The sequence below is a fragment of the Cicer arietinum genome, chromosome 4 (assembly GCF_000331145.2).
Source record: "Cicer arietinum cultivar CDC Frontier isolate Library 1 chromosome 4, Cicar.CDCFrontier_v2.0, whole genome shotgun sequence".
NCBI lineage: Eukaryota > Viridiplantae > Streptophyta > Magnoliopsida > Fabales > Fabaceae > Cicer > Cicer arietinum.
The window spans coordinates 61,747,012-61,768,968 of record NC_021163.2 but is presented as its reverse complement, the minus strand read 5'-3'; the positions used below and the strand labels follow the sequence as shown (position 1 = coordinate 61,768,968).

Sequence of the window (21,957 nt, the reverse complement as noted above, 5' to 3'; positions counted from 1 at the left end):
TTCCACTCCACATTTATTGATCAATATCTTAACTTAGAAGCTTTCTGACTTTGTTTATAACCTCCAACGATATTTATCAAATAGAGCTTTATTAAAATTTTGAAATCTCAGACTCCTAACCCACCAATCTCTAAAGGCAAACACAACGTCTCCTAATTAACCTAATGAACCTTACTCATTTTCTCATTCCCACCCCATAGAAATGATTAAAAATATATTCAAGTTGAGAAATGATACTTGAAGGAACCTTGAAAAAAGAAAAAAAATAAATAAATCGACAATGAAGACAAGACAACTTTGAGGAGTACTAAACAAGCACCCAACGACAATGTTCTAGACTTCCACCTTGACGACCTATTTCAGATCTTCTTAATAATAGACTTTCAAAAAACAATACTTCAGAGATCATCACCAATAGGCAACCCCAAATATTTGAATGGAACATTTCTCATCTTACAATTAAGCATCTTTGCTGCAGTTTGAAACCATGAACTGTTAACATTAACACCTGGTAACATACTTAAATGAAAATTAACCTTAAAACCAGATTGAAGCCAAACCACAACAAATTAGCCTTTATAACTCTAATATTATCCCAGCACTTCTCTCCCAAGATCAACATATTGACGACAAATTGTAAAAGAGAGACACAAAACTCATTTAAACCCACCTCAAAATCTTTGAAATGGTCACCCTATATCAATCCCCTCTACATATTTTTTTTTTTATGTAGGACTCCCGTTCACTAGCACTGAAACTGACGCTGAATCAACACATTCCAAAATTCATTTACGCCATTTCTCTGGAAAACTCATATTTTCCATCACAAGGTCCAGGTAATCCCACTCAAAAATTGTGTGTCTTTAACAAACGCTGATTGAGATTCAACTATTACAGAACCAATCACCTGACTCAGTTTATTCGTCAACACTTTTGACAAAACTTAATACATACACCCCACTAACGAAATGAGTCTAAAATAAAATAAGACTTGCGAATGATTGTTTTTGGAAATTAAAACTATAAAGAAACAATTTGATCATTTTACCCACTTCTCATTCACATGAAAATCACCAAAAAACATCATAAAATCACTTTTTATGTTCTCTCAAAACTCTTTTGCAAACTTAAAATATACATTATCCAGACCTGGACTTTTGTAGCTGTCACAATCCCCCACCGCCTGTTTGACTTCCTCTTCACTAAATCCAACTAACAACGATTCATATTGCATTAACGAGAGAAAATTAAATTGTAAGTTATCCAAACTCATGTGGATGGATCTGGTTGATTTAAAATGACCTTCAAAATGATTAAACTCTTCACTTTTTACTAGCTCCACCCCTTCAACATCCACACCCCAACCTCAATACGAAAAATTGAATTAAAACGCCTCCTATTGGATACTACACCATGAAAAAACTGTGTTTGCATCTCCTTCACTCAACCACTCCACACGCGAACGTTGCCACTGAATACTACAATATTAATTAACTTTGAAATCAATTTGCAATATTAAAAATTTACTTTTGAATTAGAAATTTTAAGTGTTACACATTTTAATTAAAAAAGACAGAAGGAAATGATGGTATTAGATTTAGAACCTTCCTGAAAAGGATGGATCTGTTTTTCTTGTTTTTTGGGTTGTAAACATTTGCGTTTGTTAGTTTATGTTATCATTCGCATTATTTCAAATTGTGTGTTTCTTTATCACCCTGTGTTATGAGTTTATTTGAACGATAGGAAGGTAACGATGATGAACAATGACAAAATCTGGTGAGCAGTGAAGATAACCAGCAATGATGGATTTTGGGTTCATGAAGCCCATATCAATTTCAGAAATTAATAATACTTTTAATTGGTTTTTAATTTAAAAAATTAATAAAATTGTTTTAACCAATTTTAAAACAATAGAATGTGACAGGCAACATTATCCGATGTAAGGGTCAAATGAAATGTCCACTGGTGAGGAACTTCCGTGTAAAGCGGAATTACAAAGCAAAACAAAGAAAAACTATTATAGTTTAATAAATTAAATACATTTTTATAAATTAAAAAATGAAACTATAATAATTTTTACAAATTAAAAATAGTTTAATAAATTAAATACATTTTTTATAAATTAAAAAATTATTTATAAACTTTTATATTTTGAAAAAATATTATTTTATAAAAACATATAATTTAAGAGAAAAATACCATCTTATTATTTATAGAGAAAAATCTGCTTTAAATTGATGCACGTTTTTGAGACAGATAGTTTTAAAAGTATTATATCATTCACACCTACATTTGAATTTGTCATGTTAGTAATATTATTTAATTATATTAATTATAATTAAGACGACTTCTAAAACACAAACTCCACCACACATCTAATGAAAAACTACACCTACCCCATTGCCTTGTGTATTTATAATCAATACTATTTTTTATTTTATCAAAAACATTTTATAAATAATCTCTTTAATTAATCTATTTTTCTTTTAAGAAAAAGTTCCCGAGAATAATCTTTCATTTTTCTAAGGAAAAGGAAGCACTTTTTCTTATTTTATTTTTATGCGCGCAGAAACCTTCTAGTTTTGGACAAGGATGACTCAATTTTTAACTAAAATTTATAATAATTTTTTATTGAGATGTAAATCCAGCATCCATGCTTCATCCATCATCCTATAGCTAAAAATAGGTGATCCGATATACTTCACAATTATGGAGAGACATTTTCGAGAACAAAAATGAACATGGCGGTGAGAAAAACAGGATCAAAACCAAGTAATTTATATTCAATTTTGCTTGCACGCTATGCCATGCTTTACACTAACCCAACATTTCTCACATCCTTAGCCAGCATAAAGCAAGAGTTTTTTTTGGTTCTACTCCATTGCTATTATACCTTTTTCTCATTGCCTTGCTTCTTCTATTCAGAGTCCGACTCCATGTTACCCATTGCTTTTAAGCCTCTTGGTCTCTGCATAAAATTCCTAATTAAGTTTCTTTATTGACGTGCAAAAGAAGCAAAAGAATAGAAAAATAATATGAAAAGTCATTATATATAAAACAATATGAAAAGTGAAATAGAATAGAAAAATCTAATCAATTTTTTTTTTATTGACTGGATTTCATATAGATCTAACCAATTTCATATGAAACCTACTTAATTTAATAAAATATATTTCAATCTAATACAAAAGTTTAAGTTAAAAATGATGGTGAAAAAATGTGTTGTTAGAACTACTACTTAACAACATAATATTGCAAAGAAGCATGTAAGGCCTTGTCTATTTTTGTTCTCCATTTGTTCATTATATATTTACCTTTTTGGTTCTAGCATTTTATAAATAAAAAATTAATTACCTTTTTGGTTATTTTCTTCTCCCTAACTTCATATCGTTCCAAGGTAAGATCGGATAGCCATGTGCCTGGACTTACGAGCTGCAACACGGTGCAAAATGAACATGTTATATACAACAGTACACATAAATATTAGATTTGAAAAATTCGTACAAGAATAATTATAAAAAAATCAATATTAGAATTGTCTAAGAAAAATCAATTTAATGTTAAAAAAGAATACAATTTTTTCTATATATATATATATAAAAATAACATTATGTTTGAGACAAAAAAGAATAAAATATAGTTTAGCTGAGTTGTAAAAATTCTGTACACACCGAAAGTATATATAAATGAAGTTAAATTATGAAATATATATCTAATTTATTAAGCTAAAAAATAATATTCGGTATTTAGTTTTGTAAAAACAAAAAAGTAGAATTTCTAGAGTAGTATAGAAAATACTTTGGAGACTCTGGTATTCGGTGTTAACCATGGTCCCGTTGACGCGTGTATACCAGTACGCCAACCCTCTATTTATGGCTTTTCCAGGCATATAGGGTGCAAAGAAAAAAGAAAAGAGGACGCCCACTTAAAATATTTTTATTTAAATTCAATTATGAGAGCTATACGACAAGACTGAAGATAACCACCAACTTTAATACAATGAAAATTCTATATAGCCTAAAAAAGTCCCATATGACCATAGTGCAACGCCATTAGATTATTTACCAACATAAAAAATATTTATAACTAAAGCTCTAAAACCTTACTAATATTATGTGCTAAGTCACACAAATTTTACAGAAAATTATACCATCCTTGTTTGGTAAACAAAAGCGTTTAATTCAATTTCTAAACTGAGATCATGTGATGAACACCGTTAATAATTATTTCATCACATTTTTCTAATGCATCACATTTTCCAATCTAATAATTGAGAGATATTACTGCATGTAAAAAACCTTCCTAAAGAAAATGAATTTAGTCTGTATGGTTAAAATGTTAGGAGTAGAATGATTTGATATATTTTAGAAAAGAAAGGAATGATTTATTCTAAATAAAGAAATTAATTAATACGGAGAACATAAAGCAAACAATTAAGGAAAGTGGAGCTTACATTGAGGGTGCGTTGTATCAATTTGGCTCTCTTCTTAGGTCTCTGAGGAAGCTTAGAGCCCTTAATGGCCATGAAATCTTCTTCCTTCTCCTTGTTGGTCAAGGCAATCACAAATTTTGGTGGCCACACCGCCGGAGTCGCATCCCCACTTCCTGAAGACGACCCACCTTTCTTGCCATCAATAGCGTTATCGGACGACGCGGCGTACTTGTTGTTATTATTGTCATTAAGGTGGGTCCCTCTTTTATCGTGCGCACCCCTCTCTGGTGAGGCAATTCCCCTTACACTCCCGTTGATTTGGGTTCCTCTCATCGCACCTGAACTCTCTGTGTTCCTAAACATCAAATACAACACACAAAATTAATTAAACACAACAAATTTCATTATTTATTCCAATTGTTTCTTAACCTAGGAACATTAAACATTATATGATAAATATGGAAAACAAATAAGCATTTCAGAATATTTGTTTCTTTGAATAAATAAATAAATAAATAAAAATAATGATTTTAGGAGAGGTGGATTTACGATATTGACCTTGGAGGTCAATCTGAAATTAAATAGTTGCGTTGGAGAGGCTGAAACATCAACAGGTTTTGTGGTAGATTATAAGATGATTTTTGGCTTCTTTGGTCAGTTTGGTGTGTGTCTTTTAACTTTATTTTTACTTTAGATGAAAAAGGTTTAGGTAGAGAGGGATATATTTGAGAGACAGAGAGAGAGAGGTATGTGAAGTGGGTGAAGGTGATTCATAACGGACACAGCTGGTTCCACGACAGGTTTAGGGCCGTTGGATTGGATGGGGCTATTGAAGAGAAGATGAAGTTTACTTTATTATTACGTGTTGAAATGATGAATAGGACGTACCAGATCTAACACCTGGTATCTCATCCAACGGCGATAAAGGACTTTTCTTATACAAAATGGTTTAAGATTAACACGTGGAACAAAGACCCTCTGTTTCATATCCCGACAAAGTCTGGTATTATTTTTTTGAACAAACAAAGTCGTTATTAACCCTCGTCATGACATTTTTATGATAAATAAAATGAGGGGTTGCTCTGATACTTTACGGTGTTTCAGATCTAGATCCACAAGGTGCAAGGTAGTTATGAACACGGATCATTAAAATACCCCAAGGATTTACAGGGAACCTCAATTCAATGATCATTATACAACATATCTTATTAAGTAGTGTATCACACGAATATCAATCATAATGAATGTCAAGGCATAAGCAAAATGGTAAGATAATAGCAATAAATTAATTATCTCCGCACCATAAAGTACCGATAGAAAGAGTTCAATACACGTTTAATTAGCAGACACAAAAAATACTACTGGAAGATATGAAAATACAATATCAATCAACTATGAAATATAAAAATTCCCGTTAGTAGTAGCTTAGTCATAATAACAATATCTTCAAAATAAAGTAATTTTGAAGAAAGAAAAGATGGGAATCTCACGCACTCACCGTGAGCTCCTCGTTTAATTTGGATGAGACGTCCGCGAGGACCTACCAATTGGTGTGAGTGGACAAAACATAAGCCTCATATTGTCATTATAAGTGTATTACTCACTATTCAGCCCAAATGAAGCAAAACATTGTCAATCCACTTAAATATAGACAAGATAATCCAATTGGGTAGCCACCAATCAAAGCCTAATTTATTTATATAGTCAGAGTCACATTTGAAGCTGAAGATTCAATTTATTTTATTTGCATCATGATCCTTCACATAATTCGTGGAAGCGATGTATCCAACACTTCCATACAAATCATAGCTAGAATTTAGTTTTTACACGCTTATCGGAGATGTTTGACTAAATCTAATGCCATTTATTCATGGGTTGAATGGAAATAAAATAATGTTTTTCTAAATTATTCATTGAAAAAAACCCAGCATCAAACTTTTTAAAATTAAAATAAGCCTGTATATTTTTGAATTTAAATGTTCTCTTATTTTTTGTGGAGTAGAATACAATGGAACGATGCACAGAGTAGTAGAATCAAACACACACTCTATTATTCAAGATATTTTATGATAGAATAAAACATAAATCTTTTAACTATTTCAACTCATAAACCTATAAGAAATATAATTTGTTTATTTAAGTTTTTTATTTTATTTCTGAAAATAACATTTGATCTTTACCGTTGGCCTGAAATCTTAAAATTATCCAAAATCTTAAAAGGCCAACCTTAAAATTATCCAAAATCTTAAAATTATCCAACCATCGAGACTTTCCTAACAAAAAAAGATTTGAATGTATTCATAAAATCACTTATATGAATTTATAAGATGACAAAACACGTCTAAAGATTTTCAATCATACCGAGCACTCCGATCTTGATCTAATAATCTAAATCATATGACTTATCAAATCTGATTTAATATACCACAACAAATCTAAATTCAAAGTAAAGCACCCCAGCACAACATCTCACTCTTGTTTAATCATGTTAATTTCTATTTTACTTATTTACAATTATCTTAAGATGTTACATTGGAGGATTAAATTCGTCGTCCACCACGATTTTTGATATTATGTTCAATTGTACTTAAATGCAATTTAATCACAATGGATCTTTAGTATCTGAAACATGAAAAAAATTGATAGCTCGACTCAAACGGCGATCGCCGATATTTTCTTAAAACCCTAATTGATGTTCGACTCAACCTAAATTGCATAATAGTCGGAAAAACATCGATAAAAAATCTAATGTTACATACAAGATCGCAATCGAAGTTCTGTTTTCTTCAAACTCAGATCGGTCAAGACTCAATCAAAATCGCACAACAATCGCAAAAAATTATCAAAATCCTTCATGTCATAACTCACCACAATCACATTTTTTAAAAATAAAAATAAAAGTTGCTTGTAATTGAACAAATATAGTAACTAAAGTATGCAATCAAGCAAGTAAATAGGGAGAAAAGTAAACTAATAGTAACAAATACCTGAGAATCCTTGGAGGAGGTTGCTGCGGAGAAGGGGGGCGTTGACGGAGACTAGGATACCCGTTACTTTGATTTTGATTATTATGATGACTATTGTTGTTATTATTATTATTTTCAGTGAGGGATGCTGTGAACCGGTTTAAAGTATCTTTCTCGGTTCTTACTACTCTTCTATCCACTCGAACCGTTGTTCTCTGAACCGGGTTTAAAGAGTCTTGTTTAACCTGAACCTTCATACACCTTAGTCGCTTCCGGTTCCCCCATTGCAACACTAAATCTGACGTGGTTGATTGCCTAAAGCCATCAGAGCTAGCCCTCAATAACAAGGACCCATCCCCTCCATTTTTGTCTCTATCATCATCTCTCACGCTACCAATGTTGTTGCTATTCCCATGGTTGTTAAGTGACGACCCCTTATCCATCACCCCCCTCCTGCATATGTCATCATCATTATCATCAATAAATCAAAAAAATTAAACTAATGCTTATTACTGGAATATATTTTTTCGGCAAAATTATTAGTGGACTATCTAACAACTTAAATTATTATATTCATGTTTCAATAAATTTGAAATCAGTTGTATGGTGTACCAATTCAATATTTGTCATTTGAACATTAGACCAAACTATTGGAGTTAGTTGGCTCTCTATTATTATCATTATATTATGATAGGCACTGTAAAATACATATACACATTATATATCTACTATCTATCTTTTTTTGACACAATATCTACTATCTGTATATAATTGTATTATTATTATTATCAATTATCAAATTACCATCAATTATTAAATTACTACTAAAATAAAGCAAGTTGCATCGGACGGTTCACTGTTTTCAAGAAGAAAAAAAAATGGTAGCCATGGGAATAGTGCAACTGGAGCATCTTTGAAATGAAGACAAAAAACTGGATGAATAAAATATTAAAATTCTGAGGGATAATATAACCTGAAACTAGATTATGAAAATATTTTACCCAAATTATAAGAGATTCGATTCAACTTTGAACATGGAAAAGAACTTGTAAGGATTAAAAGGATTAAGATTTGCAGCACCGATTTTGCTCTTAAACCAATTCAAGAGCCAATTGAAAAGGATTTTGATTCATAAACGTAAAAGGAAGCGAGGCAGAAGAAGAAGAAGAAATAACAGAAAGAAAAAAAAAATTAAAATTTGCAACCACAAAGCATTCTCAAGCCGAAAGTGTAATATGAGGTTGACTTAAATCTACAATATTTATATTTAAAATTTCAAGAAGAAAAAAACAGTGAGAACATCGAAATTATTCGTAAGGAAAAGGATGAAAAGGGCGAGAATTAAAAAAAAAAAAAAAAACAATGAACCATGGAAATTAATGTACTAATTAACGAAAACTTACAATTAGTGAATAATTATCAATTTCTTCTGGCACATCACCAACCAAAAGAAATTGAGTCGATTTTTCAATTTCCTTCCAAGAAATGAAGATGTAGAGAGAAATCCAGAACTGCTTCACAAGTAACGATTATAGACACTAAAAATGAAGGGAAAAAAATGTCAAAAGATTGATTTCGATGAGAATCACAACTCATCACTTCCAATTATACTTTCTAAATTAATCCGATTATATCAAAACCGTCGCCTCAAGATTTTTTTTCCAGAAATAGTGAAACACAAATCCATACCTAAAATCCAACTAACAATGACATTCCAAACCTTCGATCTACACACTTTTCCTCAGAGAATCCACAATATCCAATTTTTGCAGAAAACTCTGTATCTGCATATAAAAAAAACTGGAGAAATTTAGCAGCGAAGCCCAACAGAGAATAGAAGGAAGCAGAAGCCAAAGCTTTGAAACTACAAATATTCAAAGCACCTTAAAACTACAACAATGAACGAACGAATGCAGTCTTCAGAACAGAATTCACTTAGAAAATTAACAATGAATACCTGCAAACACAGAAATTAAGCCAAAAACAAAACGAAATTAGCGGTTCTCGTTAAAAAAATATAAAGAAATGGATTAGAAATTGAAGCGTTGTTTAATTAGAAACCTTAATATATTTAAATTAAATAAATTAGCAGATCCTTAGGTTTAACCGTTCAGTAATCAATATTAAGATCTTAAATTATGCTGTTTGGTTTTGTAGACAGAATGATGAAAGGAAATAGATAAATATTTTTGAAGAAGGGTGGAAGGAGGTTTTTTTTTTTTTCTCTTTGTTTCTTATGATAAAATGAAATGCTCTGTTTTTCTATGTAGAGCCCTGTTTTTATACATCATGTGCCACACACTGAAAAATGGTGACCGTTGATTTCATATCTGGCGGCTCTTGTTTATCCTTACTTAAAACCATCCATGGAAACATTACGTCGTTTTGAGAGCCTTTTATCCGTTGGTTTATTCTAAAAGGAATCTGGAGAGCCGTCAGATCCTTCATATTAATTATATTTTATTTTTTAAAAGTTTTGATATTAGCAAACCCTTCTAGCGATCAGAAATGATGGGGTATAGCAATTTGTTGAATGGGTTATGAGTTAGGGATGTGTTTTAGGTTACATAAAGTGGGCTTTGTGTACCTATGCACAATGTGTGGATCAAGTAGGTTATCGCGGTAGTAGGTGAAAAATAAAAGAGTCATCTCTTTTATTTTTTTGAAGTGTAATTTTGGCACCGTAAATTATTTTGAAATGTATGTTTTATTTTTATAATAAAAAAGTATATACATTGTTAAAAGAGTTTAATTTTTATGTACGGATAAACCATAAAAAGTTTTAAACAGTCGATAAATTATGATTACTAATTATAAATAATTTAAAGGTTATGATTGATTGACAATATAAAAAATATTTACGGTGTATATAAATTAAATTTCTATTAAAAGTATTTCACAATAACATTGATTAAGAAAAAGAATATAGAAATATTGTTGAAAAATAGTTAATTCCATTTTTAAATTATTTTTTCAATGTAAACTTTTAATTTTGGCTTCCTTAAGTAATGCTATTAAGACAATTGTTAGCATGTTGTTGTGTACATTTAAAGTCATGTTAAGGGTGGCAAAAGTTTGTTATTTCGTGAAAAAGATGTCTAATCAATTGGCTTTAAGATTGGACATATGAATGTGGTGCGAAGTGAAATATCTGTTGGCTGCATAAGGGAGGTTGGAGTGAGTTTCATAAAGCGGGTGAAGGGTATAGCAAGACAACATGAGGATGATGGTGAAGGTGATGATACTGAAATGTGGATGAAAAAGAAAGGCCAATTGTGTAATAGTTCTCCATTTCTGCTTGTGCATATTAAGTGTCTCTTAAGTGAGATTAGATTAGTTAACCTGACACTGGTTAGTTTTTCATTTCATAAGTCAAAACATTACCATCCAATACATGACAAACTTTAGGCAATTTTTTCAAACACAAAATTATTATGCATTCACATGTTGTATAAAAAAAAATACAAATATGATGAATTCAAGTTTTCTCAAACAAGCACTCTTGCTTTAAAAAGTTAAGTAAGTTAATCTTCACCGAATTTTTACATTTTAGGACCGAGATTGAATTCCTCATTACTCACAAACAATGTTCTTCTTCTTTCTTGGTTACCCTATTTCTCACCTCCACCAATTATTTTTGAATTGCCTTGGGCATGGTAGAGTAATGATGTTGTGAAGTATTCATTTTAACTTTATTAGATAGGACCACAAATTTTACAATATTGACCTGTTTAACAATTAAAAAATAATAATATAAGAACTCTATTAAAGGAAATTAAACTAAGAAAATTTAAGTTAAAAATTCAATCAAACTAAAAAGACTTACAATATAGTTTAACGAAATTCCAAATACATATACAATACCATCATTATCATTAAACAGTAATATTAAACAATAGTTGTATGAAAATAACATTCAACTAAAATAATTCTACAAATGGTTGTCAATTATGTTGCAAAGTGTCAAGGGTAACTCCTATATCTGCCATTTCCCACATACACGTTGGCAAACATGCATGACCTTGTTCCCTGTCATATTGAACTTTCCAAAACAGGCATAACTGTTGGTCTTCTATCCCTCCTTCTGTTATAAAAGCCATCATCCCTTGAAATTGTTTTTCTTGCAATAACACAACAACATAAATGGAATAAAAACATAGACATAACATTGTTGTAAAGATCATCTCCATTTATTACAAGAAATCGAGTGCTCAATTACTATGATTTTGGATGAACAAAGGCTTAATAAACCAGCACTAAATATGCGTGCCTCATTATATCCAAAACCATAGTAATGAAATCCTTCATTTCTCAGAGATAAACACTACACTCCAATGTCCTAATAATTTCCCAGTTGTATTTACAGAATCATGACATGAGATCATGGCCAGTGCACGGTATGTATATACATACAACCATAAAACATAATGTAACAGAAATTGTAGTTGGTATTTACAAAGTGCACATTTTAGGAACTATGCACTGAAACCCCTATGCAGAGAACTCCAGGGATTGGCAGGAATGTTGGAACAAGCTTGTGCTGAGGCCTCAGCCATTTGCTCATTCTGTATTCCCGCATTGCAGATGTTTGCGAAGGATCTCATATGTTTCATCCCATACTGAGACAGGGATCCACAATGTGTCTCAAAAGTCCTTACCTGAATAAAAAAACGGATTAAGGTATAAAAAAAAATCTCAGAGACCAAGGTGAACAAAAGAAAATGTTTTACTACAATCAACAAAATAATGCAAATTCACTTTTTAAAGTTCAACAATGTTTGTGCTTATCATACAAGTGGTTATGTATAAACTAATTTTATAACAAAAGATAAAGTTAAACTATTCTCATATAAACTATAAGGTGTTTTTGTAAGCTATTATGGAGAGCATATCCAACTAGGCCATAATCTAATTCTGTTATATGTGGACTGGAATATTTATGCAATTAGAATCCATCACATATCACAATTTTATCATTGCACCAAGGCTTAAGCAGAAAACAATGAATCCAATTCTATTATATTCTTATGAAGAAATATATATTTACTATGTCAAAACCACAAAAGATGAATCTGAATCATGGGAAATAGTACCATAGTTTTGAGGCAGTCCCAGTTATCAACAAGTGGTAATCCAGCAGGTCTAACAGTGTTGAACAATTCAGGACCCTTTTCAATGCCAAATAAGAGCTTCCCAATCAGTTCCACACTGTTGTCAACATGCTTCCTGTGAGACATTGCTTCCAAAACTTGTTTCTCAGCTTCATTTTTCCTGGCAGAACCCTCAGGAGCTTTGCGGAACTGACAATGAACAACAAAAATGAAGTCAAGATAAATATAACAAACAAACTTTAATATGTAGCGCAGACACTTAAATTGAAAGCATGTTCAGTTTTTGACACACGTAGGAAACTAACACAACACCGACACATTTGGTTACATTCAATCACTTCTATTTTCTCAAATTATTACTAATTTAGGTGTCAGTGTTAATGTTATATTTAGTATGTGTCAGTGCTTCATAGTTCAAAACTATCCAAAGTTTGTTCTCTCCATATGACATATCTAACTAGTCCATATTCTACTCATACTATCTGGTTATGCTATCCACATCAACTCTTCAACTGAATATTCAGGACTATGATTTATGAATTTTGAGCAAACTATATGGTATGTTCCCATTATCACATATCCACAACAGTTGTCACTGAATTTATCCTCCAATCTTGCAATAATTTTTAGCCATGAGATTCTCCTTATGTTTATCATACATCCCAACAATATTAATTTTAAAAGTAAATTCATGATGAGGACATGATAAATAAATCACTTAATTCAGAACATTAAGAATAAAAATTACTACATGTAAAGCATACCTTATCCCAGAAATGGATGAGATCAGCATCCCTTTGGTTGACTGCTGCTGAAGGTGATCTTAAGGTCAAAGAGCTTTCATCCACAAAACTAATATTATCATTAGCAGGATTTGTGCCCAAATATATGAAGAGATGATTGTTGCTAAGCCCTACATCACCATACTCCATCACATGAGAACCATAGTATACTCCATTAATAGTCCTATCCTTAACCTGTAATGGAAAAATAAGACATCAATTACACAACTCCTAATACATTTTCTACCCGTGTTTGAAACATGAACTTAGACTAAGAATTCAATAAAAAAAAAAAACTAAAGTTTCTCATATGTAAATTAAGCAATCAAGACATTGAACTACATTCTTCAATCCATATCAATCAATTGATTTAAAAAAATCAAATCAAATCATTTGATTTGAGGGATAAGGAAATAACGAGTTCAACTCAATCTCGCTAGCAAAATAACAACTAATAGCTAATATTTGTCATTTAAAAAATATCAAATCAAGTTAGCAATAGGAACTTACCACTTTATATTGTTGGTGCAAACTTTCAGTTCGCAGATTGTGAATGTCACTGCTCAGAAGTGGAAAAAAAAAATTATTAAAAAAATCGTCTGAGCTAATAATACTAAAAGGGGCAAGTATTTCAACTTTCAAAGTTCAAACAACAGGAATATACATAGTTAATAACAAATAATGCATCAAATTAATCTTATTTATGATCTTGGTTTCCTTCTTATGCACATATATACCTATCTTCCATCCAAGCAACACTATACAGATCACCCAAGCAGGTTGAGTACTCTGGGGGAGGGGGAGGGTACTCCCCAGGGCAATATGTTCCCCAACTGCTTTCATCTGCATTTGAAGCTGTTGTCGCGTAGATATTGATATTTTCTGGAAGAAGACCTTCAAAGATACTCCCGGATTCACATGCCTCCAGATAAAATACCTGCACCACCATAAATAAAATTTGTGTTAGTTTGGATTCTAGTTTTTCAACCTATAGCTTTGTGAGCTATATGAATCACAGACACATACACGGATACTAAATACAACATTGACATGTAGACACTAGTTATAATTTAAGAAAATGGAAGTGGTTGAATTTAACCATATGTGTTGGTGTCGGACACTAACACATCTCGAACGCCTGACATGTCTTTAATCTAATGTGTCGGTGCTACATAGTTTGTGAGATCTTTTGAAAAAAAAAATAGTTAGAAATAATCAAACCCAAGCATTCAAGTACTAGACAGTTCAAAAGGGATTGAAACAAAAAGAACAACAAAATCAGAAGTAGTAGTGACTTACTAGGCTCTTATATGATCCAGAAGCATGCTTTTTCTTCAAGACTTCATTCAGATCAGATGCATACAAGTAAGGACCAACGGGCATCCCTGAAATTCACTCCCATGTCGAAAAAAACGACCAAATAAGTAATAGAAAGGTGCACATATCATTTGTAGAAATAAACACGTTGTCATGCAATGATCCAAGAAAAATGTAAATAGAAGAAAGATCATTCAATCAACTACATCACGTGACCAAAAAACAATATCTAGCAAAAAACTAACATGTTCAATGATTAGTCCACAAACATGACATAGCTATGCTGTAGAATACCTAGTTTCAGATTAACCCCGTTATCCTTTTGGAAATACAGCAGCACAAAAAAGGAAACAAACAACAAGTTAAGCATTCAAGACTATCTTATTGATAAAAAATTCCAACCAATGCAATTTTGAAATATTTCATTCTAACTGTTTGAAAATTTCAGTTTATTGTGCGCAAAACACAAACTCCACTTCGAGCAAATCATCGTACCTGAGAAGTTTAATTCGACTCAAACATAATTAAAAAAATGATCACACGATCAACCAAACAACAACAATAGACATGTCAAGGGATAGAGTTGAAATCTTCTCACAGACAATCGTTAAAAAGTAATTTGTGCCACATTAATTTACAAAAATTCCCCCTTCTGAATTAGAAAAAAAATCTAAAACACATACAAACAACCTCTCTATCCATGTATATCATCAAAAACAAAAAGTTTCTATGAGAAGAATTCATAGCTACTCACCAAGAACCCCAGGACCTCCATGATCAGTATAATATACAAATATATGATCATTGGGACCACTATCAACAACCTTCCCACTCCCACCAGTAAGAGCTGATTTATTTCCAAGTAAAGCAGCATAAAAGTTGTCAACATTAACATCATCACCAGTGTAATCCTGCCATAAAAAAATAGTCCATATTAGTTTGTTTTTTTAAGAGGTAGTTCATATTAGATTAGACAACTATCGAACATGATATAGCAAAAAGATATGAGTAAACTGTCATTTTGGTCCTTAATGTGTGAGGCATTTTCACATAGTTCTTGAATGTATCGAAATACAAAAAACATCCGTAAGTGACAATGTCTCACACATTTAAGAACCAAAATTACTATTTACACAAGATGCTGGATGCCAAAAAACTGAACATGACTTTACCTTTGGAACTCCTGCATAAACATCACCTCCATCTGGTTTGTTAATTATGACCCCAGGCCTTGGATTCTCTATATCAAAAGCAATGTCATCATACATGAAAACAATAATGTTTTCTTCTTTCAAGCCACCTTTCCTTAGTATTTGATACGCATGACAAACATCAGCCTGATGAAACAACAAAGAATCAACACTAAAACTAAACAGCTAAATACAAAGGCTAAAATATGCTATTGATCATATGTAACACTCATTCTCAATATTGTTTAAGTATAAATAATTTCCATTTAGTCCCTTGGCTATACATTGAATTTTTTGTCAATTTAGTCCACATACATTCAACTATTTGCATTTTGATTCTCACTGATATACAGTAACCAAAACAATTTCCGTTGACTTTATATAAGTTATCACTCTATTTGGAAGTAGATAAACTAACAAATAAAACACTAACATTAATTAAATAATTTTATAACTAATACCTTACAGAGAAATAATTAATCAATTGAATTTCAATTTTTGTAATATTACGTTGTTGAACTAGCTCATAATAAAATTACATATAAATATTATCTATTTATATATATATATATATATTCAGTTACTTATCTTTTTAAAAAAATATTTTTGTTTTAATTTAATGATCACTTTTCAATTATTTTATGAAAAGAGGAAGAAAGAGGAAGAAGAGAAAACAACCAGTCTAGGGTTTCATATCATATAATAAACCAAAACTGAAGTTAATAGGGTTACACTGAGTATATATATAAGAAAATAGAATTGCCTAGAATTGTCTAAAATACCCTTACTACTAATATATAATAATATTATCTAACATCTCCCCTCAAACTCACGATGCATTAACATGGAGCATCGAGAGTTTGTCAACTAAAAAAAACGAAAACGTTTAATGGAATGCATCTTTGTGAACAAATCAGCAATCTGTAAAGAAGAAGAGACAAACAGTAGAATAATGATTCTATGCTGAAGATGATGACGAGAGGGGTAACGAGGAGGATCAACAATCGCAGGAGGTGGTTGGACAGCCGGGGGGACAAGAGGGATGTCACCAAAGAAGAAGCAACAATCAAAGAGAAGAACCAAGCCAACAAAAAAATCAAACCGAAAAAGAAGCGATCAAAAAAGGAGCAACAACCATATCAAAATCAACTGATAGGAACAACCAAAGAAGTAGCACCACGAAACCAAATCCAAACAAACCAAACCAAATAGAACCAAACAAAACTAAATCATATCAAACCAAACTAAACAAAGAGAGAAGCAACAAAGCAAATCACTAGAGAGATTAGCAATCAAACAGAAGAAGCAACAAACAGAGCGACAACACAGAAGATCAAATTTTCAGCCTCATCCAAGTATCCAACCCTTCCTAGAAGGTCAATCATACAACCATAATGCTCAATCTGAGGCACAATTCCAAATCTCTCAATTTCTTTGAAGCATCTTCTTCCTTCCTCTACCAAACCACAATGGTAAGCAGATAACACACTAGTCATTGTTATCTCATTCGGTTCAAATCCTTCCCGTAACATTGCTGCGAATACTTCTAACGCTTCCTTCGCACAACCATTGACACCATAACCATTTATCAAAGCATTCCACGACGATGTATCTTTTTCATTCATCTCCTCAAAAAGCAATTTCACTCACAACCGTCACTTTATTCATTTCCACATCCAAACGTCCCCTCATTTTCCAAAACAACTTCAACGCATCGTGTGGTCGTCTATTCTCACAATATCCCCTAATCATCGCATTCCAACTAAGCACATTCTTGACAGGCATACAATCAAACATAAACCTAGCCGCCACAACATCATCATCCTCACAATAACCATGAACCATACTAGTCCAAGAAATAACATTCTTATCCTTCATCTTATCAAACAAATCCCTCGCCAAATCCATACACCCCATTTTCACATACCCATCAATCATAACATTAGAAGCAACAATATCTCTATCAGGCATAACATCAAAAAGCTTCCTGGCCTCACTCATATCCCCACACCTAGCAAACCCAACAATAACAACAGTCCAAGAAACCAAACTTCTCACAAACATTTCAACAAAAGAAGTCCCAACATACAAATTAACACAAAACCCATTTTTCAAAACAACATAATGAACCTCCAAACCTTCTCTCAAAGCCATACAAATAATGAGACAAACACAATCACTGAAACAAAATAAATTAGGGATAACCTGGTGCTGTGCGAGCACGATTTCTCCCCCTACAGACGTCGTTTTACCAATCCGACCGTTGAAGACGAAGACCTGAATGTTGTGAACCTTCTGTCCAAAAATCAGCCAAATCCAACGGTTAACGAATGCGCAATCGATGTTTTTGTGAGACTGATTTAACAAAATCGGGAACAAGGTTACTCTTCTCTTTTCTTTTTTGGTGGTTGTCTTTTCTATCAAAATAGTTTCTCTCTCTTCTCTACGGTAGATCCCAGGATGATAATTCTCAATCATCTCTTCATAACGATCAATCAAAATCCCCCAATAACCATGCAAATAATAATGATTCTCAAAGTAAACTTTACCACCCATTGTTCTTTTTAGCTTTAGAGCGTCAAACCCTAATGGCTTGTGGAAAGGTTTATAGAACCCTACTAAAAATAAACGAAAAGCTACCAAGAAAGGGTAAAGCAGAATTGGGACACGGAAAATCTCACTGAATATTGGAATGTTAGAAAAGATAAACTATAATTATATTCCCTAATTGTTGGGAACTCGACAGCGGAATGGAGGCGGGATCGTTCAATGAGGATCGAAATAGGCTCTAGATACCATGTTAACAATGAAAAGAGGAAGAAAGAGGAAGAAGAGAAACAACCAGTCTAGGGTTTCATATCATATAATAAACCAAAACTGAAGTTAATAGGGTTACACTGAGTATATATATAAGAAAATAGAATTGCCTAGAATTGTCTAAAATACCCTTACTACTAATATATAATAATATTATCTAACAGTTATCACTCTATTTGGAAGTAGATAAACTAACAAATAAAACACTAACATTAATTAAATAATTTTATAACTAATACCTTACAGAGAAATAATTAATCAATTGAATTTCAATTTTTGTAATATTACGTTGTTGAACTAGCTCATAATAAAATTACATATAAATATTATTTATTTATATATATATATATATATTCAGTTACTTATCTTTTTCAAAAATTATTTTTGTTTTAATTTAATGATCACTTTTCAATTATTTTATATGGAGTGCACGGATCTACAGAAAATTAATGCACTTGCCAAAAAATAAAAGTGATAATGTTAATTTCCTTTATTAGAATTGTTCGGATCATATTATCATAGATTACTTGTAATTGTAAACGGCCCAAAATAATTTGATTAATCTCACTTGGAGTGTCATAAGAGTGAGGTGTAAGAAGTAATAACCAAGTTGAAAATAAGCGATACAAGAAACTAAATTGAAATTGAGTAACTCATACTGTAAGAAAGTAATTACAAGACTTGCTCAAATCTAAGTCCCCACACCTCATTGGATTTTTTATTTATTTAAAAATAAAAGTAATACTCCCTCCGATCTTAAATATAAGAGCAAGTTATATGAATAAACTAAGAGAATTTAATTATGTGTACCTGATGTCTATAATTCCAGTAACCGTTAGAACCAGCAAGTAAAATGGCCCACCTAGTCCCCTGAACGTTGTCATCATTTTCAGGTTCATGGAAGAAACGTGAGGCATCCGAAGGCAATCGGAGATAATCTCCGGGAAGGTCACGGACAGCGGAGACGGCGGCGAGGAAGGTCAAAGCGACGATGAGAAAGAGGAGTGTGGATATTTTAGAACGGTCCATGATTGAAGAAGGATGAGTGAAGGCGAAGTTAAAGAGAGAAGATTAAATAATGAAATGTGAGTGGTAGTTGTAGTAGCGTATAAACTTGGTTGATCTTGACATCCATATAATTTGGGTTATTTGTCTACTTTACGTATGCATTTTAGCAATTATATAATATGGTCATTTATTATTCTATTATTTTTTTCTGAATCAAGTCTTGAAAATGCATTACATTCAAACTCTTTTTATTTATTATTATTTGGCTGAGGGGATGCATGATATTCAAACTCTTGAAAATGAGTTATGGTACCCAATAATACGTACTACATTTTAAGGTCATTTGAAAAAATATTTTGATTTTTTTTTTTAAATGTGTGATTATTCAATTTTGATTTTTGTTAAGAGAACTGATGAGAAAATGAAATGGAATGAAAAATATTATAAAATTACTTGTATGAATAATTGTGTAAAATTTATTTTACATTAGTAATATTTAAATATAAAAATAGAGAAATGTTAAGAACTGGACACTTGTTAATAATAAAAAAATAGCAATATTGTATTAAAATTTGTGTGTTTAATTTTTTTAAAAGTTTAAATTTTATTTTTTTCAATGCAAAATTTTTATTTTTAGTTTTTTAACAAATATTTATAAGACACTTGTTCAAGACTCATAAAAATAATATTAAAGACGAGATAAATTATATATATATATATATATATATATATATATATATATATATATATATATTTTTTAAGTATTGAGACTTAACTTAAAAAAACAAAACTACAAAGTCTCAACACTGGAGAGAGAACCACCCCTAAATTCTTAAATTTGTAAATGAATTAAAAGATATAAAAATTGTTTTTTCTACTCAAGGTATTAAGAATTGTTAAAAACAATATTACTATGTTTTGACAAAGTCAAATTTTATATATTTTTCCAATGAAGTCATTTATTATGACATTTTTTGCAAGTGGTTTATTACTATATTTTAAATATGTCATTTTCTAAACAGATTAATCATGCATCGAGTGTATCTATTTTGTTTTTATCAATAAGAGGCAAAGAACGAAGGATAGAACCTCCCATTGACTTGATAGATTCACGTTTCATATGGTATTGTTACAGTTTATTTCGGAAAAACATTACTGTAAAAAACAATAGTTATTTTTGAAAATTTTCATTTATTTTTATAAAAAGATAATTTTAAAATTGCTTTGAATAAAAAAATTATTTTTAATAGTTTTTTAAAAAATTATTTTTTATGAATGGTTTTTTTTTTCCGGAGGTCAACACAAAATAATCTGTGTTTTTTTAGATTCTTAAAAAGTTGATTTTTACATTATTGATTATTAAATTACTTTTTTTATAATTTGTATAAAAAAATCTTAAGGTGTAGAAGTAAGTATTATAGTATCCCCACCTACCACCTACTAATTGTCATATCTAATATTGAATGATCTATAATTTTTCAATCTGTATATTGACTATGATATTTAGCGAATTTTGTTATCGATTAATTACATGAAAATGTGTATCTACCTATTGAGTTTATTGTGGAGAAATATTATGCCAGAATAGCTGACATAAAATTAAAACAGTTTGAGGTCAAATTTTACTATAAAAACAATTAAGAAAAAAAAACACAAACTCTTTTATTTTAGGGCGATGAAACATTTGTATATGCAGTAAACAATAATTGAAGTAGAACGCTGGAAATAATTTTTTGTTTTTTTTTTTGTTTTTATATATATTTTTTTATAAATATATATTTTTCACTCATATTATATAGACTACAAATGTTATTTACTTAAAATAAATAAATAGCAATATTATGATATTTCCTTGACAATGACATAAGTAAAATATTATGACAAATAATAATGGTACATTCAAATATAGATTATTTAGAAGGTTGGATTACAGTCATTGAATTAAACTAGTACTTGGTTTACATGCATTGGGCGAAGTTTCTTTGTGGGGTCCCCGGCCCATGTAACTAATAGTTTTTTTTTTTTTTGACTCGCATGTAACTAATAGTTATTTGGTGCTTCTTCTACCTTCAATCTTATCAAAAATATTTAATATACGCTCGAATTGGTTAATCTGATTCAGAATGAATGAAGAAATCACTTAACTTTGTGGTCGATCAGGTGTCTTCAATTGGATATATGAATTACATGCCATTAATATCTTCTATTCATATACTCAAACACAAGTTAGATAAAAAAAAATAATCGCACATGATAACATTCAATTAAGATCAGATAGTTAAGATTAAAGTTTAATATTTTAAATTATAAATTAAAGTAATTTTTAGTTTTATT

The 21,957-nt window shown here is 31.0% G+C and overlaps 2 protein-coding genes across 4 annotated transcripts; both read right to left on the bottom strand.

Moving 5' to 3' along the window:
• Nucleotides 1-2,748: 2,748 nt before the first annotated feature.
• On the bottom strand, nt 2,749-9,649 carry LOC101513930 (uncharacterized). 2 transcript variants are annotated; one of them, XM_004498863.4, is made up of 8 exons: nt 9,460-9,649; nt 9,282-9,355; nt 9,088-9,182; nt 8,802-8,936; nt 7,420-7,851; nt 4,454-4,787; nt 3,355-3,432; nt 2,749-2,968 (listed from the first exon to the last, which is right to left on the bottom strand). In XM_004498863.4, the coding sequence occupies exons 5-8, from the start codon at nt 7,839-7,841 to the stop codon at nt 2,918-2,920; spliced, it is 885 nt and encodes a 294-aa protein (XP_004498920.1). In that variant the 5' UTR covers nt 7,842-7,851; nt 8,802-8,936; nt 9,088-9,182; nt 9,282-9,355; nt 9,460-9,649; the 3' UTR covers nt 2,749-2,917. The 2 variants fall into 2 exon arrangements, with proteins under 2 accessions (XP_004498920.1, XP_004498921.1); XM_004498864.4 differs by having other exon boundaries at nt 8,802-8,909; nt 9,460-9,643.
• A 1,530-nt stretch (nt 9,650-11,179) lies between these two features.
• LOC101514688 (vacuolar-processing enzyme-like) lies at nt 11,180-19,710 on the bottom strand. 2 transcript variants are annotated; one of them, XM_027333646.2, is made up of 10 exons: nt 19,426-19,710; nt 18,004-18,093; nt 15,781-15,945; nt 15,363-15,519; nt 14,591-14,676; nt 14,029-14,228; nt 13,802-13,850; nt 13,274-13,486; nt 12,492-12,698; nt 11,180-12,056 (listed from the first exon to the last, which is right to left on the bottom strand). In XM_027333646.2, the coding sequence occupies exons 1-10, from the start codon at nt 19,642-19,644 to the stop codon at nt 11,874-11,876; spliced, it is 1,569 nt and encodes a 522-aa protein (XP_027189447.1). In that variant the 5' UTR covers nt 19,645-19,710; the 3' UTR covers nt 11,180-11,873. The 2 variants fall into 2 exon arrangements, with proteins under 2 accessions (XP_027189447.1, XP_004498922.1); XM_004498865.4 differs by lacking the exon at nt 18,004-18,093 and having other exon boundaries at nt 19,426-19,704.
• Between the last annotated feature and the right edge of the window lie 2,247 nt (nt 19,711-21,957).